The 27930-nt window shown below is 37.8% G+C and overlaps 1 protein-coding gene across 3 annotated transcripts; it reads left to right on the forward strand.

Moving 5' to 3' along the window:
• Nucleotides 1-260: 260 nt before the first annotated feature.
• REPTOR-BP (REPTOR-binding partner) lies at nt 261-25047 on the forward strand. 3 transcript variants are annotated; one of them, XM_077442837.1, is made up of 4 exons: nt 261-648; nt 23703-23802; nt 23878-23999; nt 24079-25047. In XM_077442837.1, exons 1-4 carry the CDS (start codon nt 604-606, stop codon nt 24169-24171), a joined length of 360 nt encoding a protein of 119 aa, XP_077298963.1. In that variant the 5' UTR covers nt 261-603; the 3' UTR covers nt 24172-25047. The 3 variants fall into 3 exon arrangements, with proteins under 3 accessions (XP_077298963.1, XP_077298962.1, XP_077298964.1); XM_077442836.1 differs by lacking the exon at nt 261-648 and adding an exon at nt 16013-16530; XM_077442838.1 differs by lacking the exon at nt 261-648 and adding an exon at nt 16707-16779 and having other exon boundaries at nt 24079-25046.
• Nucleotides 25048-27930: the final 2883 nt, after the last annotated feature.

A 27930-nucleotide genomic window follows, 5' to 3' on the forward strand; every position in this document is an offset into this window, starting at 1 on the left:
CCATACAAAATGTACCAAAGAATACTTTTCGTACGGCCGGATACCTGCTGATGTCGGTTCGTGCCGACTAGGTATGAACAGACCTTTATAGTTTGCGAGTGTTAAAAGTTGAAACTTTTAACACTCGCGAAGTAAAAGTAACTTGCAACACCAATCCACTAGTAGTCAACAAGACAACCTAAATGCATTTTAATAAGTAAGTCTTGTTTCTTATTTTTTAAGGAATATAATTTTTTCGGCCCCCTCTATATTTCAACCGTCTGTGTGCGTTGCACACATTTTTATATATGGTAGGCGCGGCCCTGGGCCTCGGCACCGTAGCAACACCCTGCACCGAGAAGAATACTGTTTTAAATCGCGGAAAGGTTGAGAGGAAAATGGTATATTTTGAAAGTAGCTGGCTGGAAAGGCAGAGTGACGTTTGGCAGGGCGTGACGTCAGGCGCATGACCTTGCAGGTTTGTAAACAGACACACGTTGTTGCGGCGGGCGGCCGCCTCGCACCACCCACTGCCCACCGCCCACAGCCCACAGCTCAAAGCTCACAACTCACAGCCGCCGATCGGCTCGGAGACCAGACCCTCGCGTCTGCTACGTCCGCCCCATGGACTACGAGACGCTCGCCATCGTCGAGGAGGACATCCTCATGGTGAGTGCCAATCTCTAACATCACATCGGCCACCCCTCGGGCCCCTCGCCTCGCCTCTCCTCGCCTCGCCTCCTGGTAGAGCTGGTACGCGAAGTGGGGGCGCGGGAGTGCGCCCTCGCCTCGCCCCGCCCCGACATTCCGCAATTCCGCGTCCTTGACCGCCTTTGTTTATCGCTGTTTGTTGTTGTGGCCATTTGCAAACCTATTGACAATTCCGCCAAGTCGATAAAACAGTCGCCCGTTCGACCGGTGTTATGACGGATACCCCGCCCCGCAACCCCTCCCCCCTCCGATCGCCCATACTTGTTTGTCAATACCCGATCAAAACATTGCGCAACTCATTATCGAATTCGCACTCCTCCTGTCGTCGAAACCAGTTGGATCTGTGCGCTCCGGTGACATTTCCACTATTGCACAATGTTTCGTCATCTGCCGTCGAACCTGCTTTTATCGCCATTTTGACCTTCGGGTCGAAACGAATCGGCATTCTAGAACATTTCGCCAGATTTATACACGTGCACTCTTACTGTATACGAAATATATGATTGAAATCGTTTTTATTTTTATTTTAGTATATGGAGTGGTATAAGCGACCTCTATATTAACTGATGGATGTCGTTTTTGCCGTGTTTTAAAATTCGGATCGGTAAAAGCGGTCTCTGCTGTGGGCCATCTTGTTTGTGCTTATAGTTTCGCAAAAATACGATAGATGTCTCTTTTTTTTGTTAGCCATTTATATGGAAATTGCTTGATTTTATATTTGATTTTTAAATGCTTTTTATTATTATTATAAATTATGTTCACAGTACATCTTATATCTATTTTAATAGCTACTATTCTACTGATCATTTTCTATTTTACAATTTTAATTCAATTTTGTTAGTAATCATAGTATTATATCATTCTAATGTTAATGTACAGCTTAATAGGAAAAAGAGCTCAAAAACCTATTTACAAATTTTAATATTACTTTTTATATGGAATTTAGTTGATGTATAAGCCACAGTCGAAATGTATTTTCATTTGTAATATATATCAACTGCGGTTTTAGGTCATTCATATTCGAATACAATTCAACTAGTAAATTATATCTCAACAAGCGCAAATACACTTTCAATAATGTGCGGTGTTAAAATGAAACAGTTGAGTTTTAACGGCTGTGATGTTTCTAAGAATGTTTTAGAATTCAATAATGCGTTAATATTTGCTAGGTATTATGAATTATAGTAATGCGTATCGTATTACGATAACTGTAAGAATGTGTTCAAAACAAAAAAAATGTGACTTTCCAACTCAATTTATTAGTCGAATGACTTTCCCACGAAAACCTAACCTCATATAACTTGGTACCAACTTATAGTTGAACTGTATTTTCAGTTGTAATATATTTGGACCAGTTAAAGTGTAATTCGCCATACGAATCAACTAATGTGGGTTAGACGAAATGTATTCCAACTAGTTAAAAAAAATATTACAACTGAAAATACACTTCAACTGTAACGGTAGTTTGTATCAGGTTAGATGGAATATATTTTAACTAGTTGAAATAAATTGCAACTGGATATATATTTCAACAATAACAGTAGTTGGTACCAGGTTAGTTGGTATATATGCATTCCAACTAGTCAAAATATATTACAACTGAAAATACACTTCAACTATGTATAACGGTAGTTATAAGGTAACTAGAGGTAAAACCGGAAGCGTGCTTTTTCCAGGAAACGGGGCTTTGTGGGTCTATTTTCCAGGAAACAGGGCAAACTACAAAGCTAGAGAGCATAAAAAAAGGATCATCATAAAAATGAACAATGCCCGGCGGACAATGAACAAAGAACTGCGCAAAGTTGGTCCGCTCTTCACAATAACCATCCACTTATTCATATAAGCCAACGCTTATTTATGTTAGGTTAGGGTTGGTTTTATTTATTTAAGATTAGGTTGTAAGGGTTGGTAGTACGCTGTAGTTTGAATTAAAAATTCGCTGACATTGAGAAGGGAATTTGTAATTCTATTGCTATATCCGTACTCACTGCTTGAGTCAGTGAAGGTATAATCTCAATAGTGAAATTATAATTTGGGTTCGATTTAACTGTAAATTGTGGGAAATACTTTGTATCGTAAAAAAAATGTTTGTGCATTAAAAATTTGCATTATTTTCGGTGCATTCAACAATCTCGTTTTGCATCGAATAAAGTATTTTGGCATTATGAAGTGATTAAAAAGTAGGAAATGATCAGATTTAGCATTAGATTTTAGCAATAGATTTTAGCATTAGAATGGATACAAAAAGTGGTAACGTTGTTGTCAGCTGTCAAAAGTGTATACTTTTTTCTCACTAGTTAAATTACATAATATAATCTCACTTGTGAAATGTAATTTTAAACAAATAAAACCAACCCTAACTTAACCTAACCTAACCAAACCATAAATAAATAAAACCTAACCAAACGTTGGTTCGTATTTTGGTATTCGCGACGTTGCCGATAAAGTCCATCAGTCGTTTGAATGCACATTTCATCCACTTTATAAGTAGAAAATATTTTTTTCAACGATCAAAGCAAACTTTCTAATGCAATCCGTATCCGTCATTTAGAAAATGCACACAATTTTTTTTTAATGTATAGAAACATTTTTTAATTTACAATTTTTTTTAAATTGGTTTTTACTAACCTCTTCTTTAAATGCACATTTATGTTAAAAAATGGACGTTTCAATTGTTCCCTTATAATTTCACCGGCAATAACAGTTTCACTGTGGCAAACCTACGTTCACTAGCTTGTATACCCTCACTGAGACGTGTGTACAAACTAGCTGAAAGTTAACTTTCAATACTTTCACTACTGTCCAATACAATATTGTAAAGTTTTCAATATTAACTACTACGCATTACTACTAACAATTGTGATATTGCAATTGCGCAGAGCCTTCGATCGCATTTCGATTGTAGGCGAAACGAACTGTTTCACGACGCAGTTAGCTTCGACATTGGACAAAATAACACTTTTTTTTTTCGTTTTTTCCTAGCAGCAAACATTAATATTCGCACCTTTAGAGCGTGAAGATGGCAACAACACAATGTGGTTGTATTCTATCCGGTAGTATTGATAAGTAAAACTTCTTTACACACGACTTAGATTTATGCGGTAGGTGCTGAGCCTTGTCCAAATTAGCACGCACAGACAAATAAGACAAATACATAGTGAAAAAACTATGAATACTAATGTAACGTGAGAACATGAGGAGAGAGTATCCACTGTCTAGTTGCATTCGTGGGTGAACAATAGAGACCCCGGATTAGGATAACGGGACTCAGTAAGTGCCCGAACAAAGGATACGCTGGAGTGCTCACAAAGCCAGCAGCATAGCTCGGTCGTTAAACTTCTGCTCAGCGTCGAGAGGCGCCGCGTTCGATCCCATGAGCTGACCTCGATTGAATTTTTCTGAGTACATCTGTAGTGCCGCTGGTCAGACCTGGATATTTGTGACTCCAGGTCGATCGTTTCCTATCAGAGTTTGCCACTTTTCTCTGATTTCATTGTTGAAACGGTTCCCGATTAAAAATTGGCTAAAAATCCTTCCTACCTAGTATGTCACCACTGTTTGAGTATGATTCATGTACAATAAAATGTATGTACAATTCATAGATGTCACGTTAATTTGCGAGTTTTCAGTGTCTCGTAATTCAGCCACTTGTAAATTAAAAATGCTGTATTGTTTGTAATTGGCTGGGAAGGCGCATTGGGGCTTACCTGTAAGGCCTTCCTGGTATAAAAAATGTAATAAAAAAAAAACCGGGGCGAGCGTAAACAATAGACTCACCAGGGTAGACCTTTAAGTGCCTAAACAGTATTCACATTATTGGATCGGGGAAGGTATGCTGTGCAACTTGTCCTTTATAAGATAGTAGATCGGATTTAATTCAAACAGTAGATAAGATCAAACAAATTCAGCCAGTGTCCAAGTAAACTGTCTAAGTGCATTTGTGGGTGAACAATAGAGAACCCGGCCTAGGGTAACGGGACTCAATAAGTACCCGAACAAAGGATACGCTGGAGTTCTCACAGACCAGGGCGATTGCGTGCGTAAACCATAGCCTCGCCATGGTAGACATTTACATGCCTAGATAATAGACACATTAATAGATCGGGGAAGCTGTGCTGTGCAACTTGTACTTTATGACGAGGTACACACGGTAGATTAAATTATCCTGGAGTGAGCGGTGGATTCGTGTGGACCCATTGAATCGTTGAATAAATGCTGTGAAGCGACTTTGGCCTTTCACTTGGATCCTAAACCCACCCCATACGCAACACTATTAACTATCGTCACGTATTGAAAACTTTTAATAAGTATTAGTGAGTGAATCATTGGTCGCTTCTGGTTGCCTGAGTTGAGTGACCACGGGAAATTAAACAACGGCTTAGCCCGCCTCTTAACTGGAGTGAAATACAATATCATTGATTATATAACCTATTAGTGAAGTAAAATATATGTATATGAGCCTTTATAGAAGTTTATAAACAATTAAAATCTGACAAAACGAGTGGGTGGCGGAAAGTCAAACATATAAAGCTACTGACCACTATATGGCGCCGTCCACACACACGATATCTACTACCGATATTTGCAATATTTTCCATATCCAGTTCCTAAATAGCAACCACAGGTTGCAATATGGGAACTGGATATGGAAATATCGTGTGTGTGGACGGCGCCTATGTCACCGTCTTCAAAATTTTTTTTTCACTATCTAACTATCAGAATCGATTTAAATTTGTATCGGTGACCAAACCGCGCAAAATGGCAAAGTTTCAATCCGATCGAAAGAATGTAGGATATATTTATTGTCAGACCAATGAGCGAAGTGAAATATATAGAAGAGCCTTGTAAAAAAATCATCCATCCATTGCCCATTTTTATTTTAAATTTTGGGAATTTGGGTCCACTCGTATGACAGTGCGATGTTAGTCTCATATTTTGTGCACTTTGACCGACTCGGACTGCACACTCGGTCGACCGCAATTGCGTTAGGAGACGAGTTACTTCAGCCTTCGTGCCCTAAAACAATAAGGTCTTGCCATTTTGCTGCGTATTTTTGCTTATCGGTTTTTCGCCGTATCACCAGACAAATCTCGGCGCGCAATTTATACGTATATCTTATCGGTGGAAAATAGCGCATTTAAATCCCGCAATCGATAGTACATATAATTAGCGAGAGAGCATTGAAATTGCCAAGCCTCGCGTGCGGATCCGCGAGTTGGCGCTGCGATCGCGACATAACCTCTCTTTTCGCCGCGCCATTTTGAATGCGATAACACGCCATGTGTTGTCGCGAAACGCAGAAACACATGTTTCCATTGTTTACGTATCGCGTTTGCTCTCACTTTCGCTCGCTCGTTCGCTTTTATCGTTGTCGATATGTCGCTATTATAAAACGTTCACTCATCGTTGTTTATTTGCGCGCTTTATCAAGTGCGGAGCGCGTCATTAAGCATTTTCGACAGTTACGACTTCCATATGTATTTGTATACTCACAATTAATTGGCTTTGATGCGTGCTTATGTATGTATAATGTATGCATGATAATAGTGTGCTGCTTATCGTAGGTTAGGTATTTAATTTAGGGGAATATATAATTGTACTCACTATTAAATAGTGTTACGTACGCCGCGGATTAAGCGAATAGAATCCCAGAGACTATGTGACCGTTCAAGGGCTATCTGTTAACGGATGAACTAAGTGCTTGCACTTACTTCCAGGATTATATCTGGACTCTAAGTGCATTTAGGCTAAACAATGACCGTTATTAGGCCTTTCTCAGAATCGGTACGGGGAGACCCAATGTCGTGGGAATACATATCCGAATACGTGACTATACAACAGGTAAACAGATTAGACGTCCTGAGAGATGTACCCTTTATAAGGCGGTACGTAGGCGATATCAGGTCATTCTGGACTGAGCACTGCCAGTGCGTGTATCTCCTTAATCATCAATAAACGCTGTGAAACGACTTCGGCCTTTTACTTGGATCCTCCACCCACCCCTACGCAACAATAGTATACACTTGCTACATGGAACTTAAATTCGAACAGTTTGCACTAAGATTTGGAGAATTTGCACTAAGATTTGGAAAATTAGCGCTAAGATCTGGACAATTTCCACTAAACAATTTGCAGAAAAATTTGAATTATTTGCAATATAAAATTATCAACTCTAAAGGGTAAAGTAAAAAAAAAAAACAAAACACCCCTAACTTGAATGGGTCTACGTGACGAGCCGGAATGTGAAATTACCGAAAACGCAAATATCGGAAGGCAAAGATCGAAATTCGAAATTTTATTTTTGTAATCATAACCAGTTACATTTTCACTAGGGATACATAGTTCGGTGAAATTATATCCAATTACATTTTCACTGGCCCTTATCAGTGAAGTTATAATTTTTGATAGTTGGATGAATCCGCTCCTGTCCATTCCCACTCTCCTCATGGTCCACGCATCGTAATATCCATCCAAACACATCGTAGTATCTTAGCAGCCAACACTTATTTATTTAAGGGTTAGGTTAAGTTAGGGTTTGGCACTATTCATTTAAGATTAGGTTTTTAGGGTCGGTATTTATTGTTGTTACTGACAACCCATTGACGAGTGATATTTTTTCGTGCAATATATTTGCTATGGGTGCACATTGTTTTTACCAAAGTTTTACCATATGGTTTAAACTTAAAAAGCTCTTTTTTTTCTCCTACATTCACTGTATAACTTATGGCAATGCAAGGATTTAAGCCTCGGTGTCACATCACAGATTACGCGTGCTAGCGGTTTTTTTACATGTGCAAAATTGTCTTTAAAAAAACACACGTGCTGTGTGCCTCTCTGTGTGTCTGCGCCTTCAAAGTTGCGAGTGGCTCTATGTATATCGGTTGCTGTTGAGATCTCCCACTTGGTGGCGTGAGCCGTCCTTTATATTTTCTTGTTTCTCAAAAGGCAATATCTTGAGGGATCTTATTGCATTCATTCATTGTAATTACTAGTGAGCGGACCCAAAGCGTTCCGTTCATTGTTTAATTGTTCGCCGTGCATTGTTAAAGGTTCGCCGAACCTTTTTTTTTTGCACTCTAGCTTTGTAAATAGAGCCAAACCGCCCCAATTCCTGGAAAAAGCACGCTTCCGGTCCTACCTCTGGTAATTACTGTGGAAATTTTCCTACTTAGTGGCGCGGGCGGTTCTATTGAATTTTCCCTTTTATATTGTATTTTATTGGCGTCTTGGGTGACTGATGCATTCTCACTTATATATATACATATAATGTGAGGTAACAGTTCCCACCCAACATCGTGGGCGGTTCTACATCATTCACTAAATCAAGCGATTTTTTTTTTATTTATACGCACATGTATATGTGCAAGTGTAAATGCGGACATACACGTATTTATAATCGAGTTTGTTTTGTGAAGGTATTTATGTATGTATGTTATGGTTTTTAGGCGTTATCTATTACTTAACATTTTTTTAATATTATCTATCACACGAAACGATGGATGATCCGGTATTTTATGTTATAAAAAATAACATTGACCTTTACATACATTCAACGGTCTTGTAATATGACGTCGTCTTTCTTTGATAATATTTTTTTCGTTATCGATCGATCTAATTGACGTTTTTTTCGACATGAGTCGAATTCGTTTTTTAGTATTAAATACGCATACATTTTCAATGCGTTTAATAATGAAACTACAGCTGAAAAGAAAAAAAATTTTAACTTGCTTTGGTAAACGTTTCGACAGCGGCGCATTTTTATGACCTATTCATACTATCCATCACTGCAAGGCAACAGTCCTTCACAGAAGTGCACGGAAAAGAAAAAACTTCTATTCATACTATACAGCTGCGCACATTCAGACAAATTTTGGCCGAGTGCACGGCAAAATCGGTTTACATATTTATTATAGAGCGCGATGATTCGGCGTAATGTTGCTTGCGTCATAATCGAGTCAATGTTGTCACAATATGACGCTTCCGAAAATATTCATATGTGCATGCGCATGCGCACTTTAGTTTGTTTGCGTGCACTCGCTACTATGATGTCATGCGTGAACACTTCCACAGTGGGCCAAGAAAGCTGGTTTTGCTTGATACGTTACGGTTACATGTACTGCTGTATGATATGAATGATCGTGCCGGCTACTGGTGTCACGTCTACGCCACATATGAATGTGTCCATATAGAATGTATTAACTAGAGTGCGGACCCAAAGCGCGCCGTTCATTGTTCAATTGTTGTAAATGCTTTGTTAAAGGTTTGCCGAACCTTTTTTTTTTTTGAACTCTAGCTTTGTAAATAGAGCCAAACCGCCCCGATTCCTGGAAAAAGCACGCTCTCTATCCGCAGTCTAGTATTAACCATTTGTGTGCTGACGTCTTTTCTGTTGAAAGCCCGCCACGCTGAAAATTTCGCCAACATTTCCAACTAGAATTATTTAGAAATCCAATAGAAAGCCAGTATAAAAATTGTAGCTAATCCAAACAAACCCTAGATAACTACCGCCGAGGACTTCGGGTTTTGTAAAGGTGTGTTTAGACTCTCTAATATATCTTGCAACAGTGTAAAATAAACAAAAGAAGTCTATTATTTAATGTATTTTTCCAAAACTAGTTCCATCTTCTTCATTGTTGTTAAAATGTAATGCTCACAATGTAAATGCCAAGCGACAATCTAAAATATTCAGTAGTTAGGGATTTCCTTCGAGAAATTCTGCTATGGTTATAAATTCAGAAATTCCGGTGTAAACCAATCTTTATAAACTTGACACGGATTACACGACCCATGTTCAATGCATTTTTTTAAATGCTACCTGGAAATGCTTAGTGGGTAGTATTCTTGTTTATTTTTAACATACTCAAGAAATAACGCCTACCGGCGTATTTCAGGCTCATGCGATTGTTGGCAAAACGCCGATCGGCGTTGTTCAGTGTTCAAAGGGGGAAATAATATTTTTGCACTGCTGTTTACGTGCAGTTGCCGGTATGTGTTGTGCCAGTATGAATAGACCTCAAGTCATTGTTTGAGCTAATAAAGTTACATAAAAAATACAACATGGAATTTTTGTAGTTAAAGGTCTGACCGCACTATACGGCCGTAGACTGCTGCAGTACGACACAACACGGCAAAGTTGATACAAAAGGCAACTCTGTCGCGTGACGCGTAGTGCGTTATATCTCATACAATTTCATACAAACAATATTTGGCCGCACGCTGCCGTTCGTGTCGCAGACGCATAGTGCGGTCAGATATGTCTGTAAAACTGTGTATGAAACCGTATACGAAAATTTCATAAGAAATTCAGAAAAATTTATTAATCTCATGCTTGTGACCATAGTTTAACATTCATTTAAAATTTGTAGGCATTTCATCGAATAATTTCCACTTTGTTCTCGAATCGAGATGCGTATAATAATATGTAGTAGACACTTTCTATTTCATTTTACAATAAAAATGTAAGGAAATTTTTCAGAAATTTCACAACCACAATATTTGAATTAAAATTTTCACATAAGAACCTATTGCTAATATGTGATAATTTTCATATATCTACATATACTGAGCTCGTGCAAATATACATTGGTAGGTGCGCACGCACGTGGGAAATTTTAACCGTACGTACGTGCGCGCGCGTGCGGCCACGAGTGGGCCACCTCCATCGGTTGCGCTACTTCTCGAACGCGCTTCGCTAAAAAAAGCCGCGCAAATGAGTAAAAACACGATACACGCTAATAAAATAATTTTCGCGCGTGTGTGTGTGTTGTGAGATGCTGCGACGCAAAACCCGTCGGTTTTCGAACGGCCGGCCAATGGCGGTTCGCGCTGCGCAGTTAACACATGTACACCGCGACCCAGAGAATCGGCGCTTTATTAATACCCGTATTCGTCTGTACGGTGTGCTGTGTATATGTAGGTGACATTAAAGGTTTCGGATTGTGATCGTTTGTTTCGGGTCGTGTGTAGTTGGTCGGGTTTGGATCCGTTCTGGACGTTTATAAATGGACCTTTGTATGCTGATTTGCACCGAGGCTGTTGTATTTGAAGTTTTGAATTGTGTCTGGTCGAGTTGGGATCCGTTCTGGACGTTCATAAATGCACCTTTTGGTTCTACTTTGAGTGAGGCTAACAGTGGTTCGGTGATTATTGGTCACAAAGCGCTCGCCCAAAAGTCACTAAAATCTCTATAACGGAACATCTGGCAGCGGAAAGGTCCATCATACTAACGAGAACTCGAGTGCCAAATATTCCGTATTCGCGATTTTCATGGCAAAAATTGTCTTGGGCGATCGCAATCGCAAATATCTTGGGCGATCGCAAATAATTCAATTACCGCTAACAGTATGTGCGTGTGTGAAGTTTTGAATTGTCTAGGCGACTTTGGATCTGCTCTAGACGTCTATAATTTAGCCTTTGTATGTGTATGTGAGGTTGTTGTGTGAATGTGAAGTTTTGAATTGTATATAGTCGGTTTTGGATCCGTTCTGGTCGTTTAAATGGTAATTGAATTATTAGTCACGTTTTGATCGCGCAAAAGACAATTTTTGCCATGAAAATCGTTAGTATGATGGAATTTTCGGCTGCCAGATGTTCCGTTATAACGATTTTAGTGACTTTTGGGCGAGCGCTTTGTGACCAATAATCACCGAACCGTTTATATACCGGCTTTTAAGTGAAGCTGTCGTGTGTATGTGAAGTTTTGAATTGTCCAATCTGGTTGTGGATCTGTTCTGGACGTTTATTAATGGATCTTTGAGTTAGGCTATTGTGTGTATGCGAAGTATTGAATTGTACAATCTGGTTTGTATCTGTTATGGACGTTTATAAATGGACCTTGGTATGATGCTTTGAATGAGGCTGTTGTACGTACATTTGTGAATTGTGTCTAGTCGAGTTTGGATCCGTTCTGGACGCTTATGAATTGGGCTTTGGGTGAAGCTTTGTGTATGTGAAGTTTTGAATTGTACAATCTGGTTTGGATCTGTTCTGGATGTTTATAAATGGGACTCTGGGTGAGGAAATTATATGGTTGTGAAGATTTTAATGTAGTCTGGTTTGGATATGTTCTGGACGTTTACAATTGGACCTTTGTATGATGCTTTAAATGAGGCTTTTGTGCGAATGTGTAATTTTGAATTGTGTTTAGTCGGGTTTGGATCCGTTCTGGACGTTTATAAGTGGGTCTTTGAGTGAGAATGTTGTGTGAATGTGAAGTTTTGGATTGTGTAGTCGGGTCTGGGTGCATTCTGGACGTTTATAAATGCGCTGTGTGCTGATTTAAGTGTGGCTGTTGTGTGTGTGTGTAAAGTTTTGAGTTGTGTGCACATATGTATGTAGGAATCAATTAATGAAAAGACACGCGGTAAGGTGGTCAATGAGATTTTTTCAGCGTTTTAAACATTTTTTTTCGAAACGAACTCGTTTGGTATCAGTGTTATACTAATCCAAAAGTACATTCGATCCAAGCATACCAAATTTATCATTTTTTACATGCATTCTTCTGGGTTTGATTTGGTCGGATTTGTCCTGGGCGTGTTTAAATGGACCTCTATTTTGTGTGAGGTTTTGGATTGTATTGTGAGGTTTAGATTTGTGTTGGGCGTTTATAATTATATCCTCTTTGGTATATGAATTTGTAAGCAAAGCATAGAAACTTTGTTGATGTTTTGCTTCCTTGTGTACTATTTTCAATCGTTATCGATGCATTCGAAAGGTACATAATTGCGATATTGTATATCGTCGGAAATGCAATTACGTTTGCTAATGTGTTATTGTATTATTTACATGTTATTATTAGACATATGTATGTATATAAGCTTGCAATTTATCTTTGTGATCGATTTATTTCCTTTCGCATTATTGTCAGATGCATCAATATTACCGTTATTAAATACGTATGGTTCTTAAAAGTTTAAGCGATAGATATAGAGATCGCAGTAGGCATAGGCATATTTAATATTGTGTTGACAGGGAGACGACAGCGATTGATACAGGGGAGATATTAGTCCTATATTTGCACGTATCTGTGCACTCTGACCGACTCGATTATGTCTATACTCGGTCGACCCCCTACGACGTGAATATCCGCCCTCGCAACTGAACTCCCTTGCGTGTCCATCTCTGAAAATTTATTTAATTTTAAATGTATTCATACTATCCAGCATTGCAAGGCAACAGCCCGGCACAACAGTGCACGGTAAAGACTACTTATATTCATATTATACAGCAGTGCAAACTCCGACTCTTTTATTATTATGTTTTAATTAATGGTATTACGGTATGCGTTAACCAAGTCTCTGGTTTTATTGAAGTAAATGGACTAATAATTTGAAATTTAATAATTTCTTTATAAAAATCATATAGATTTGTTTGTGTATGAAGCATGCTACACTATCAATATTATTAACAGTTACGTGTATCAAGATCCGTATTGATAGTGCAATAGGTTAGTATCGTGATGATTAGAGGCCGGAATCTGAAGGGGCCGGAATCTGAAGGGGCCGGAATCTGAAGGGGCCGGAAACGTGCCGCCTATTGTTCAATTGTTGTAAATCCTTTGTAAAAAAGGTTCGGCAAACCTTTAACAATGCATTTACAATCTTTGAACAATAAACAGCCCCTTCAGATTCCGGCCTCTAGTGATGATCAATAGTGTATCCGGGTTGTTTTAAAATCGACGATACTAAAATCACGATCCGTATTGACTGTGTAGCATGGGCTTATGAAATTCATACACATATACTATGAATATAACAACATTAGTAACAAATAACACTAGCGTTTTGTACCCGATAACATATCATCGCATGGGTGTTGGCATATTAAGTTATTAAATAAATAAAATTAAAAGAAACGTGTCGGTCCTGTGTTCGACCCGTACGCCGTCGAATTTTTTTCAAATACCTTTTAAATACATTTAATTTAATTGTTTAATATGAAAAAAAAGGTAAACACTACCTACCTACCTACATGTAAACAATATAAAACACCAATAGAAACATTAAGTAATTAATTCATTACATATATTTTCAGTAGATGGCGCTAAATTCTCTGCCAAGAATAAACATTGGTTACCAATAGTATATATAGAAGTTTTTTTATTTTTTTATTGCAATTGTATATACATTTTGGCAGTGGTTTAGCTGTGGCGTACATATGTATGTCGAATCGAAACAATTCGTGTATCAATTCCTTTCAGAAGCTACCCGTTGAAATCAACGGGCACAACACTAGCTACTAATAATTTTATGGGATAATATTTTTGCGCGGCTGTAAAATAAATTACACGACAAATGTCAAATTAACATCTCTAAAATAGGTCGCACGACAGAATCGGCGTTCGTCCGGCAAATGAAACGTCTAACGGGTTGGTAATCGTAATATCTTAGTAGCCAACACTTATTTATTTAAGGATTAGGTAGTGTTAGGTTAAGTTAGGGTTTCGCCCAATTCATTTAAGATAGGGTTGTCGTTTTGTCAATTTTTTTTTTTGTTACTGGCAACCCATTTGACGTTTGATTTGCCGGGTGAAAACCGAATCGTTCGAGCTATTTTAGAGAGGGGCATTCATTTATATTTGCCGGGCCAATAAATGGTACCCTAGTTTTATACGTTGGCAATAAAAGTCCATCTTACTAAAATCGTTCAATTTAGAGTCGGAGTCGGTAAATTTTGATCCGACTCCACAGCCCTGTTTATTTCACATTGCCCTAATGACCATCATATGTCTATGTCGATTAAACCGCCACTGCAAAATTTCACGTGACGATATACTTACGATATAAACCGGGCGAAGTCGTGCACTACTATCCAACGATGCATCAGTGGTGTGACCCCAATTTCGGAACAACGGGTTTCCAATTTTTTTTCAGTATATTTTTTTTTGCTCTCTAGCTCTGTAGTTTGCCTTCTTTCCTGGAAAATAGCCCCAAAACTCCCGTTTTTTGTTCCAAAAGCACGCTCCACCGCCGAATACTAGTAATATTCTGCGACCTTTTTAAAGTTGTAACCGTCGAAAATAATTTTCAAGATTTGGATAACTTTTGACAAAAATTATATGAATTTTTAGATTTCTAACAACGGGTTTCCGGAAACCCATGGAAACCATTAGGGTGACACCGCTGAGTGTATCTATATATATATAAAATTGAATGTCTGTTTGTCTGTCTGTCTGTCTCGTATAGGCTCCTAAACCACTAAACCGATTACGATGGAACTTTCAGGATTTGTTGTATGCATGTCCGGGAAGCTTACTGTGAAAAAAAAACCGGGAAAAACCACCTCTTAATAATACTATTCGTAATTGCGACTTTACCGCCGCGAAAGTATGTAGGTCTGACCGCACTATACGACAACCGAACGATCATTCACTTCACAACAGTACGCGACCATATATTGTTTCTATGAAATTGTATGAGACATATCGCACTGCGCGACAGTCGCATGACGTAAAACGACGCCTTGCGTCAAAGTTGACTTTTCGACCAACTTTGACGCAAGGTGTCGTCGAGTGGGGGGAGGGGGGGGGGGTTGCAATTATTCTCCTTCATATCGAGACTTTTGAAATAGCATGAAGCCATAATCTTTTGGGTTTTCTCGATTGTTCTTCTTTCTCGCATATCAAAGATACTATAATAGCGTCCGTTTCGTCCATTTTGCTCCGAGGTAACGAACGAATGATTGACATAATCTGTCGTTCAAGTGCGGTTTCCCTAATATTATCGCACACTGTTGTGAAGTGTCGGATCGCTCGGTTGTCGTATAGTGCGGTCAGACCTTGAAGCGCCATTGTGTAGTCGAGGAAATGTGTTCGTTGGTAATTACGTTACCAGTTGGTTTATATTTATATGAGTGTATGTATTTGTGGTGTATGTGTGTGTGTGTATATATGTGTGTGTGTGTGTGTGCTTGCGTGCTTATGCACGCATAATCATGCGTACATGTATGTTAACTTGAGGTGTGCGTGCATTCGCACGGCACATCTCAGGTTTTGTTTCCTACCGCATGCGCGCTTTATGTGTTCATGCGTTGTTGTTAATTTTGTACTTGGTTATGTACAGTGTGGTTTTTTTTTATTAGAACAGTGATGTGCGGTTGTTCTTGTGCGATATTCATGAACAACCGTCTCGTTCTCCGACGAAAGGGTCTCTTGGACTGTATTCTTCGGGGGGGTGGTGGCCTCATGTTGAGGGCTTTAAGGGTCAAATTCCGTGACCTTTAAAGCGGGCTTAGAATATTTATATGACGACACGGCGTTGAACAGACGTAAGGGCCGGGCCACACCGTGCGACTTGCGAGCGACTTGCTTGAGGGCGATCAGACCAATGCACGCAGGTAGATGGGACATGCCACACCCGTCAACTTGTTTATCGCACACATTTCCATACATTTTTTCGTGTTGCGCGACTAGTCGGCCGACAAAGTTGCACGGTGCGGCCCGGCCCTTAGAGTAGAGCTGCTGCAACCATCACTTGAAACGGGAACGGGAATTGCATGCCTTGTTCTGGCGTTGCAACGCATTCAGCGGGTTCAGCTGTATATGAAATCATCAATGAAAATCCGGGCAGACGTGTTGATAGATAGATGTACATACATAGTAGAGTCGGAGAGGAATTTCCGAGCCAGTCTGTAGTCGGCACGTACCTGGGTTTAGGGACGCACGCACTCGCCCCGTCTCTTTCGCACTCGCGCTCTTTGGTTTGGCGCGGAGCGTTGGAGCGGGACGCAACCATCAGACGGGTGGGGCTCCCGTTAGCCGTTAGCCGGCAGCCGGCGAGGCGCGAGCTCAGCTTCACTCTACTTCACTTCACTTCACTTCACTTCGTTACCGTCCTTCCTTCGGTGAGTATACCAATCGTTTGGCCGCATTCTTCATATATCTATACCGAGAATTCACTCACGATGCAAACCACCGCCACCCCCTCGTCAACATCCATGGCTCGAGGGAAACCCGGGCCGCGGAAAACCCTGTCGATTTTCCCTTGTTGCTAACTGCGTACATGTATTCAGGCGTACGTCTACTACGTAGGTTTCGCTCGTACGTGTGTGTGTGTGTTTTACGCGATGTGTACGGTGGGGTGGTCGTCAACTGTTGGTTTGCTTTTTATTCTACTTTTTATTCGATATCTTGTTGTTCGCGGTACCGTTATCTCTCTTGTGCAATGGCGCGTCGTTTTAAGTGTTTTTTTTTTTTTTTTTTTTTTTTTTTGATGCGATACGCAGTTGCGTCTGGCCGGCTTTTGTATGCGAAAGTTTCGGCGTAGTTGGAGAAAGTTTGTAATAATGAACAATGGTTTTATATTATTTGCCTTGAGGCAAATCAGTGCGTATATATGCCTAAAGAGCGAGTCAGCTCAAATATTCGTGGGGTACCGAAATTTATCTACGTTCATTACGCCTCTATTAATATCTGCTCAAGTCGTATTAAATCACTTTATATTATTTGTCTTAAGGCAAATCAATGCGTATTTGCCTAAAGAGGGAGTCAGCTGAAATAGTCGTAGGGTACTGAAATTTATCTACGTTCATTACGCCTCTGTGTGTACGTGAATATATATCGCTGTTTTCATTCGCATATTAAATCGCTCTCAAGTCATATTAATATCTGCTCAAGTCGTATTAAATCACTTTATATTATTCGTCTTAAGGCAAATCAGTGCGTATATGCCTAAAGAGGGAGTCAGCTGAAATATTCGTGGGTTACCAAAATCTGTGAAGAAATTTATATATTCGCGTATTAAATCACTCTCAAGTCATATTAATATCTACTCCTAAGTAAAACGTATTCACAATCGATAACAAACTTCTATTATAAACTAGATTTCATATTTATTTATTACAATTTTGCCATTTGAATTGGGACTGTGGCTCGGGCCAAGCCAGGTACTTCTAATTGTATGAAAATCGGTTCCGATTCTAATGGTGCGTACTTACCGGGCCAACGAAGGCAGGCGAAGGGTACAGGTATACCACAAATGATGGGTATACCACTCGTTGGGACCAGTATAAAATATCGAATTAAAAATTGTACGTAACGAGTGTTTTATTAATCGAACGTGTGGGGTATAGCCATCGACAAATACCATTTGCTTGCCTTCGTTGGCCCGGTGAGTACGCACTATTGGTTTGTCGGCTAAGAACCGGGCCACACCGAGCGACTTGGTTGACCAGACCAATGTATGCAGTTGGATGGGGGCGTGCCACACCCGTCAACTTCGTTTTCGCTCACATTTCCATACATTTTTTCTGGTGGACCGACAAAGTTGCACGGTGTGGCCCGGGTCTAAAGGTGCAGTTCCGTTTTCGGCGACAGCTACTGCGTAAATCCTCATGCGTTCTCAAACTGAAAGGAAGTGTGAACAATGGTGGTATTAGATTCGAATTGAAACTGTTGCCCGGGCTAAGCCGGATACTTCTAACTGTATAAAAATCGGAATTACATTTTTTTTAGATATGCCAAAGATGCAGTTCCGTTTTCGGCGACTGAAACGAAGTTTTTGATGGATCGTTATTGATATTTCATATTATTTTACACATTACGTTGAAATGTACTGCTATATAATATGAATTGATGGTGTCGGCTACTGCTGTTGAGTGTAAGCCACATACATAAGTTCATGCATACAGTATATTTTTTATTTATACCAGGAAGGCCTAACAGCCTCAATGCGCCTTCCTGACCGGAAACATTCTACATTTGAAACAAGTATTATTAGTATTATACAAAGTTAATGTATATATCAATTAACATCTGTGGTTAAATTTATAAATTTGTAGCATTTTAGCGAAATTCGAGATTGCTGAAAATTCAAGATTTGCGAGAAAATCGGTAAGGTTGCCAATTTGTTGGAACCGTTTCAATGAAAACCAGACACATCGGCAAACTTAGATAGGAAATGATCGACCTGGAGTCACAAATCCAAGGTCTGACCCGCAGAAACCAGTGGATTTGAACCTGTGACCACTTTGTTCAAAGCATTATATGCTAACCACTAGTCTATGCTGCTGGATTCTTTAGAATTGAAACCGGATGAAGCCGGGCATTTCATACATAACATTTTTTCATTGTTTCAAGAATTGCAAAATTTTGATTCTCCTATGAATGTATTAGTTTTTGAGAAAACCTTTTTTTTTGTCTCAAAAAGTCTTATCAGTAGAGGTAGGATAGTCACAGTGCTATCCATTGTTCCATTGTTGTAAATCCTTTGTAAAAAAAGGTTCGGCAAACCTTTAACAATGCATTTACAACAATATGCGGCACCTTCTGGGTCCGGTGACTACTTATCAGCTTGCTTTCGACTTTTTCGTCTGACAATATTTGGGTTATTTAATGATTTTGTCATCGAAATGAATTAGCCGTCGTATAATGCGTCTCACTTTACTTTTGATAGACCAGTTTGTCAATGGAGCGTTCTTTGGTTCTGAAATAGCAACTGAAAATTTAAGCGCATTAGCTTTGTTATGAAATAGACAGTTCAACGACTCGCTTCCGAAATGTCCAATGTCAAATTTAAACGCCATTTAATTTATTTGCGTATTTCCAAATAGATTGCAGGTTTCTCTCGGGATGCTGTGCCAAATTTGTAGTGGACCTTTTTTTTTTTTTTTTTTTTTTTTGTACTTAAAAACTTGATAGTTTTTAAGACTCGGAGATTCAAATGTGGACGTCGAGTACGCAGTTACGTGTCGAATGAGCGGTGTGGATTTTCTGGGTCAACTTTATTGTGGTGTTGCGAAAGCTTCGAATCTTTGGGGTCGTGAAATGGTGTCAGGGTCGAGAGGGGAGGTCCACCCCTCCAGGGGTCCCTGGAGGGGATCGTCGACGGTTGAGAGCCCCTGGTTGATGACCCAGAGTCGGTGCAACGCAGCCTTTACCTCGTTGAGTGCGCGTCGGGCGTGTTGACCTCACGCAGACGCTTCTTAACTGCGCCGTTTGCACGTATTCAACTCTACGCGCAACCCATGAGGGGGGTGTCGGCTTCAATTGCTCTGTGTGTGTGTGTGTGTTTGAAGTGTTTTTGGTTTCTATGCGAGTTGGCAGGTCTGACCACGTCTGTGGTGATTTTGTTGACGATTATGAAACGGGTGATGCAACTGTGTTGCATATTATTTATTCGGAGCAACTTTGTCGACTCGATCAACTGATGTGATGTTTTGCTTTGTGTGTTGTAGGAAGTTTCTGTCGACGTGTTGGATGTTTGCAAATTTGCTTACTTTTTAATGGAAGCGACGTTTTTTTATAGCGGAATTTGTCAACTTGGTCGACAGATATGATCGACAAGTCTCGTAGTATTTTTTTTTATTTGAAGCAACATTGTCAGTATTTTGTTAGAAACATTTTGCCAACTTGATTAATTAAGAGGGCTGGACCCCAGCGCCTTATTATTTTATAATATGCTATTTATATCCACCATAGGTATGGTTCTATTTTTTTGATTAATCAAAAAATCAAATTATTTGAAAAATCAATTAATCAAAAAAATAAAAAAGAACCTTGCCTATGGTGGATATCCATAGCATATTAAAAAATTATTTCTCTATTGCCATAATTGAGGAAGGGAGAAGTCTAATACGTTTGTATGGACAAGGCGCTGTGGTCCAGCCCTCTTAAGAGGGCTGTACACCTGAAACCTTAATTTTGTTACCGTTCCTTTCTTCGATATATATATATTGAGTGTATGTATATATTGAGTGAATGCGACAATATATATCAATATATATATTGAGTGAATGCGACAGTTGCGCTTCGACCAGATAAAACGTATTTTTAATTGACAAAATCGAGGTTTCGTATTCTACTATTTTCTCCTCTAAAACTGGACCAATTTTTAAAAAAAATTCATCATCGGTATGAGAAAGATACTTTCTGTGCATCTATCGGCGTATTTTTTTTAAATCGACCGTTAAATAAGCACGCTGGACTCGTTTCGTAGGTGTAAAAAAGAGGCGATTTTATAGATGTTTGGCGGCTCCTAGTTCATATAAAAAATAATTAATCAAAAAAATAAAACGATAGATGCACCCCAATGGTGGATATCCATAGCATATTAAAAAATTATTTCTCTATTGCCATAATTGAGGAAGGGAGAAGTCTAATACGTTTGTATGGACAAGGCGCTGTGGTCCAGCCCTCTTAACAGATGTGAATCTACACTAGGGTGACCATTTTTATTCAAAAAACATATTTCTAAATACTTAAAACGAAGATTAAAGAATCATGTAGGCACATTTTTTTTTATTTATTTTACATATATGAAAATATATTTTCACCAATTCAAGCAGTGAAAAAATGTATCAACAAAATGTATTTACAACGTTTAACTCTATAAATTTAACCCTAAAAACCCAATCTTAAATGAATAGGGCCAACCCTTACTTAACCTAACCTATCCTAACCCTTAAATAATACCAACCCTAACAATCTAATCTTAAATTAATAAAACCAACCCTCAGAATTAACTGGTTATGATTTCACTGAAACGTCAGTGAAAATATAATTTCACTGTGACATATATACCAGGAAGGATTGACAGGAAGACCCCAATGCACGTTCCTAGACAATTAATTACAAACACTGCAGCATTTTTAACTAAATCACTGTATTTCGAGAAGCTGAAGATCACGACATTAACAATCAATTAATTAATGAATTAATTCATTGAGCCATCTATGGATTTAGATTTTGTACATAATTTTTACAAATTGTACATAGATTAAACACAGAATATTTGTGACAGCAGGTAGGATGATTTTTTTTTGCCAAATTTGAGGAACCGTTACAACAATGATCAGATAAAATTGGCAAACTCTGATAAGAAATGATCGATTTGGAGTCACAAATATCCAAGTCTGACCAGCAGTATAGCGGGTTCGAATAAAATTCTACACAATACTTAAAATTATACTAAGTGTATAGTAAACATTTTAAGGTTTCAATATTTAATTTATTTTTGGCATCGGGCTATATGTTGTTCATCAAAGTAAAAAATTCTTCAGCTGGAGCATTTGTTCCTGATAAATGGATACAAAATTTGACTAATTTGCCAATATTTTTGTTGGAGACGATCATTTTCGCTGAAGAATTTGTATATTTATCCATCTATTAGATTAAAAATTCGATTACATAAAAAAAAGTGTGCTGGTTTTATCTCACGACTTACCAGGACAGATACCCAAAATATCAGTACTGTCCTGGTAAAATCAGTACGAATGGTCACCTGAATCTACACGTATTTTTGTGAAGCTTCTGTTGACTTGTTGTTTGCAGATTTATTTGAAGCAACTTTTTTTTATTAACATTTGTCAACTTGATCAACAGATCTACATGTTTTGGTTTACATTTTTTGGAAGTTTCTGTTTACATGTTGATCTATTGTAGATTTAACAAAATTATTTGAAGAAACATTGTCTGTATTTTATTAGAAACTTTTGCCAACCTGATTAATCAACAGATGTGATTCTACACATTTTGTGAAGCTTCTGCCAACGTGTTGATGTTTGCAGTTTTATTTACTTTTTATTTGAAGCAACTTTTTTTTAGTAACATTTGTCAAATTGATCAATATGTTTTGGTTCGAATTTGTTGAAATTTTCTGTTGACATGTTGATTTTTGTAGATTTAAAAAAATATATATTTGAAGCAACTTGTCAACATTTTGTAGGAAAGAATTGCATACTCAATCAATTTTTGAAAAATATTGTTTCATAGCTATCCATAGTTTCATTGAATACATACATATGTATATAATATATTCGAAAGCAACAGTGAATTTTTGTTTTTGTTAATATAGGAAGTTGGCTTTTGATTAGTTGCTTCGTATTTCGTTTATAGTTGTAAGTTTGTTTTTCGTTTTGTTGAAATTTCAATGTACAAAACATTCAGCTTATGATGTTAGAAACGTTATACTCGGAATCTCTCGAGGTTTTCTTTTGATCTTGAAACTTGATTCAAAACATATCTAAGCTTTGTAATGTTTATAGAACTGCTTGAGATACTTGTTCTGTGTATGCAAGATGGAAGCATTCAAAAATGTAAAATAAGGGGAAAAAATGTTCCTCGGTTCCATGAAATTTGAATGTAGCCGGTGTATTCTGGTCATAAAGACAGTAATATGTTTCTTCTTTTTCTTCTCAATGCCCTGTCCGCATCCGGACGTTGGCGACCACCTCGTCGATTATTTGAAGGTATCCACATTGGTCTTCAGCGGCTCGGAACAGCTCTTCGGCGCTCATATCGGTCCAAATGCGCATGTTTCGAAGCCAAGACAACTTTTTCCTGCCAATCCATTTTTCACCTTCTATTTTCCCCATGTTTATCAAACGAAGAAATTCGTATTTTGGACCCTGTATCATGTGACCGAGGTACTCCATCTTTCTCCGCTTGATGACAGAAACAAGTTCCCTGCCTCTCCCTATCATGCCGAGGACAGCTCATTTGATATTTTTTTGGTCCACGGGATCTTCAGCATACGCCCGTAGACCCACATGTCAAAAGCTTCGATGCGGCTGATCATCCTGGTCTTCCGAGTCTACGTCTCACATCTGTGTAGTAATACTGTGCAGACGTAGCTTTTCGTGAATCTCAACCGCGTGCGAAGATTAAGATGCTTGTTTGTAAGCGCAGCCTTCATTTTTATAAATGCTGTTCTAGCCATCTCGATCCGGTTCTCCTGCGATCATCCTGGTCTTTAGAGTTCACTTATGTTTCTACTAGTCCGGAATACAATAAATGAGTTGAATGTTTTATTTCTATAAAAAGTTCTCTACTATGTGATGAACATCAGATGTTGATATTTATTGTATGAAAAGTTGAGAAATTAAATGTTGTATTATATTCCTCTTTTTGCTTTATGCAAAAATGATTCAAACAACAGGAGTATTATCATATTTGAACGACTTTAACATTTTCTTTTACGATGTTAAACCATTCTACATACATATTAGTATAGAATGTAATATGGTCGGTTAGAATGAATTAATGCTTTGAATTTATGAAGGCTTTGTTTTGATTCCAGGAGGAGCCTCGTGGAGAAGCTCGTAAGGAAGGAGGAAAGAGGGGCCGACGCCCAGGTAGAAAAGTAGCCCCTGAACGGGTAGATATGAAGGCTAAGCTTGGTAATTCTCATATCAACTAATATAAATCACAAGTGTTTAAACAATGTTTTAATCATTTTACAACTTTGATTCCAGAACGTAGCAGGCAGAGTGCGCGGGAGTGTCGCGCGAGGAAGAAGCTTCGTTATCAATATCTCGAAGAACTAGTCACAGACCGTGAAAAGGCTGTCTTTGCTCTGAGAAAAGAATTCGAAAAGGTTTCCATCAATGTTTATTATTATTAATTTTTTTCTAATAAGATTTATATGTTATAATAATCGTATTTGTATTTTTTAGTACCAGCTTTGGGCCAAAGAGTTGGATGAGGGCCGAGTTCCGGATGACATTCAAATATTGCTGGAGGAGATGGGCGTTCTCAAAAAAGAATAAACAAGAAGAAAAAATAATATCACGATTTTTTACGAGTCGTCATCGTCTGTCAAATCCTAATTTAGCTGCGTGTTGTGCTAATATTTTGAAATATTGAAGATTTTTAAAACATAAATCAATCATTTTCTAATTCCAACTGCGCAATTCGCATCTTACCATCAGCAAAGTGTATACTCATACAACCATTACAAAGAAACCTCAAGTTATATATACTATATTGTAAACTACGTTTAAGATAAATTTAATTTAGTTTTAAGTTTCGTTTTAAGACTATCGTTTGATGTAATCATTTGAAATGTTACTTACTTTGAATGTAATAAATTGCGACGCAAACTTCTTTTATTTAATTTTAAGGACACGCAACCTTTGTTATTATTATTCAAATTCTGTTAAAGGAATGAAAGAATGGATCAATAAATTCATATTTGACGATCATGGATGAGATTATTTCACTTATAAAAGAACTACTTACAAGTTTCAGTTCAATTTTTCAAAGTTACTACTTATATCCTTGCAAGTTTTAATGTATCTAAAAATTAAATCAACCAAGAAGTTTAAATCGATAATGAATGCTGTGATAAATGTGCGCTGGATTTTTTTTATTATTCTGTTTTAAATTGTTTTTCTTATATTAAATAGAAAAAAAATAGCAATAAGCAAATACCATATTATTTTAGTTTTATTTGTGTTACCTTGTAAATAAATATACATATGTATGCGTATGTATTTTTGTGATATGCTAGGAAAAGAGTTAACCAGTGTTGAAACACCTATAAAAGATAAACAAGCTTGAATATTTATATTTGTGTGATAATAAGTGTATTTTTAATTGCAAAATAATTGATGCACAATAAAGTTATTCTTTTTATACTTTACCGATTGTTTTACTTGGTTTTATAATTTGTTTCCGAACGATAACGGCAATGTTTACGCGCATTCGGTACGAATCTCTGCATTGCAGCATGTGATAATTTTATCATTATTTATTATTATGACTGGTCGTTTATAATATCGTATCAGTAGCATTGAGGACGGTGAAAAAATATTTTTCTTCAACGTTGTTGTCGACCGACCCATAATGCAATGACGAATGTTATTCGCCCGGTTCTTGCATGTTTATTAGTCCGATGATTAGATTTTATCTGGTGGTTTTTTATTTTTGTATATGTTACATATCAATTCAACGCAAAATTTGTGACTGTAAACAAATTTTCAAGTGCTTTTTAAATTTGTTATTCATTTTGCAATTTCCTAAGACTATAGGATAAAGCTGTGGTTTTTTTCCAGGTGACTTAACCCTTTGCCCGCAGCTATAAATATAGCGAACAAGCCCTGTAGGCGGCGGCACCTTTTTCGCGAATTTGGCAATCGAGTTTTCGACCTTAAATACAGATTTTAATATTTACTCAAGTAACCAGATATGTTAATAACAGTATTATTTTAAACAATAAAATACATAATATATCTCACAGTTTTGGATTAATTGTCAAATAATCATTCTTCATAATATTGTATGAAGACGTGACGTCACATAAACGAGGTTTCAGTATGGTTCCACAAAAAACTAACTTTTGACTGGTATATATTCATTTTAAGCAAATTGAATAGATGGCATTCAACTCAGTAATATATTCAACCAATTTTGAACCTTAAAACAGTTGAAATAGGCGCATATAAGGCTCAAAATCCCGTGCAAAGTTCAGAAGTTCTATGGAAGACAGACAGACTTGTTGCCCAAAGCTTCCATAGAAGACGGCCGCGGGCAAACGGTTAACAAACGCCGTTGATCAAATTGGTTTGATTAGATAGTCACAAATTATAAATATGCTTTAACTAGTGTTTTACTCGATGAAATATCATCGCATGGCTGTTGGCATATTAAGTTATTAAATAAAAAGAAATGTGTCGGTCCTGTGTTCGATCAATAATACCTTTTAAATATTTTTAATTTAATATTCATATTTAATTGCCCTGCGCTACAAACGATTGCAAACCAAGCGGGCGAATGCTCATTTCATACTTTTGTATCGGCTTTTGCAATTTTAAACTTGCCAGAAAGATCCAACTCAATTTCAAGAATTTCCAATCATCAATGTACATCGTCGCTGAAAATTTAGCAGACCTGCAAAGATCTCTAGACCGTGTACATCAAGAAAGCAATCGGAGAGGTCTGCGCATAAATCTAAAGAAGAAAAAATTTATGATAGTAGATAGAATGCAAACAAACACCGGTGATATAACGTTGGATGGAGAGGTGATAGAAAGAGTAAAAAGATTCAAATACCTGGGTACCTGGCTGAATGAAGAGATGGACCCAGATGAAGATTTAAGAATCCGCATCGAGATGGCTAGAACAGCATTTGTAAAAATGAAGGCGGCGCTTACAAACAAGCATCTCAATCTTCATACGCGGTTGAGATTCGCGAAGAGCTACGTCTGGACAGTATTATGTACTGCATGGATGTGAGACGTGGACTCTGAAGACCAAGATGATCAGTCGCATCAGCAACATGATACAAATATGATTCAGCGGCCGTCAGTGTTAATATGAAAAAAAAAATGGTAAAAACCACCTACCTGCCTACTTATAAACAATATAAAAATTGATTAGCTAATTAATTAAATAATTTTTCAATAGATGGCGCTAAATCGTCAAGAGGCTTGCCTAGAGGAAACATTGGTAGCAAACAGAATATATATAAGTTTTTTTCTTTTGTTATTATATTCTTACATTTTGTTGGCAGTGTTTTAGCTGTGACGCACATATGTATGTCGAATCAAAACGACTATTAGTGTGAAAACACACAGCATGGAACGTGGCACGTGGAACGTCGACAGGTTCTCCTACATTTCTTCAAATATGGGATACACTGTTATCGATCTCTGTCAAGCAAGGATACAATTTTACGGAAAACACTCCAGGCGGTCATTTTGGGACAGTGCGTGCTTGGCGCTCCATGAATATGTGCAAGGCACGGCCCATTTTTTCGCATGTTTAAAAGCATCTAAAACACTACGTGCCATGTGCATCGCTGTGTGATTTCGCCCTTATGTATGGCGAGCGTTATTGCAGATACACAAACAGAATAGCAATATAAAAATATGGACTGTTTACATACATGCTAGTCCATTGAATTTGGATTAGAAAAGTTTATTTGTCGTTTTTCGTTTTTAGGTTATGTTTAGAATGGCTTCCTCTTTTTAAGTTACTTCAATCAGTGATTAATGTTTTCATCAACATGAAGGAAATATCAGGAAGCTGTTTTTTATAAGTATAAGTATGTATTAACATTTTATTTTTTATTTCAGTCTTTATCAATCAAACAAATAAACACAACATAACCTAAAAATTTTCAGATCAATATATTTGAATCCACTTTTTGATCAATACGGATAGACTAAAGAGGATGTAAACATTATTTATTGTAAATTTTGATGCAGATAATGGATCTAACCACCATGAATACTTTCCCAATGAGTCCGATTTCATGAATGCGTTTTGTACAAAAATTATTATTTTGAATAAAAACACCAATAATTTTTTTTTTACTACCATCTATGTTTAAAACTAATAAGCAAACGTCACCGAGTATCTCGCCGGGCAGATTTGAAAAGCTTCTTAAACGATATTTTATCTCTATCGTAATGGCGGAGGCTCCATTTATGTACTTGATATATTGATGACCAAAATGAGCAATATGGCAAAGTATGAAAACGATCGGATAAGAGGCAAACTTTTTGTGAGGCAATAGTGAAATG

This window comes from Arctopsyche grandis, chromosome 12, assembly GCF_051622035.1.
Source record: "Arctopsyche grandis isolate Sample6627 chromosome 12, ASM5162203v2, whole genome shotgun sequence".
Classification (NCBI taxonomy): domain Eukaryota; kingdom Metazoa; phylum Arthropoda; class Insecta; order Trichoptera; family Hydropsychidae; genus Arctopsyche; species Arctopsyche grandis.

Excerpts from the sequence above, each read along its gene's own strand:
- REPTOR-BP (XM_077442836.1), top strand. The coding sequence starts at position 16,273 with ATGTACATACATAGTAGAGTCGGAGAGGAATTTCCGAGCCAGTCTGTA. Across the intron at positions 23,803-23,877 it reads AGATATGAAGGCTAAGCTTG|AACGTAGCAGGCAGAGTGCG; the intron begins GTAATTCTCATA and ends CTTTGATTCCAG. Across the intron at positions 24,000-24,078 it reads TGAGAAAAGAATTCGAAAAG|TACCAGCTTTGGGCCAAAGA; the intron begins GTTTCCATCAAT and ends TGTATTTTTTAG.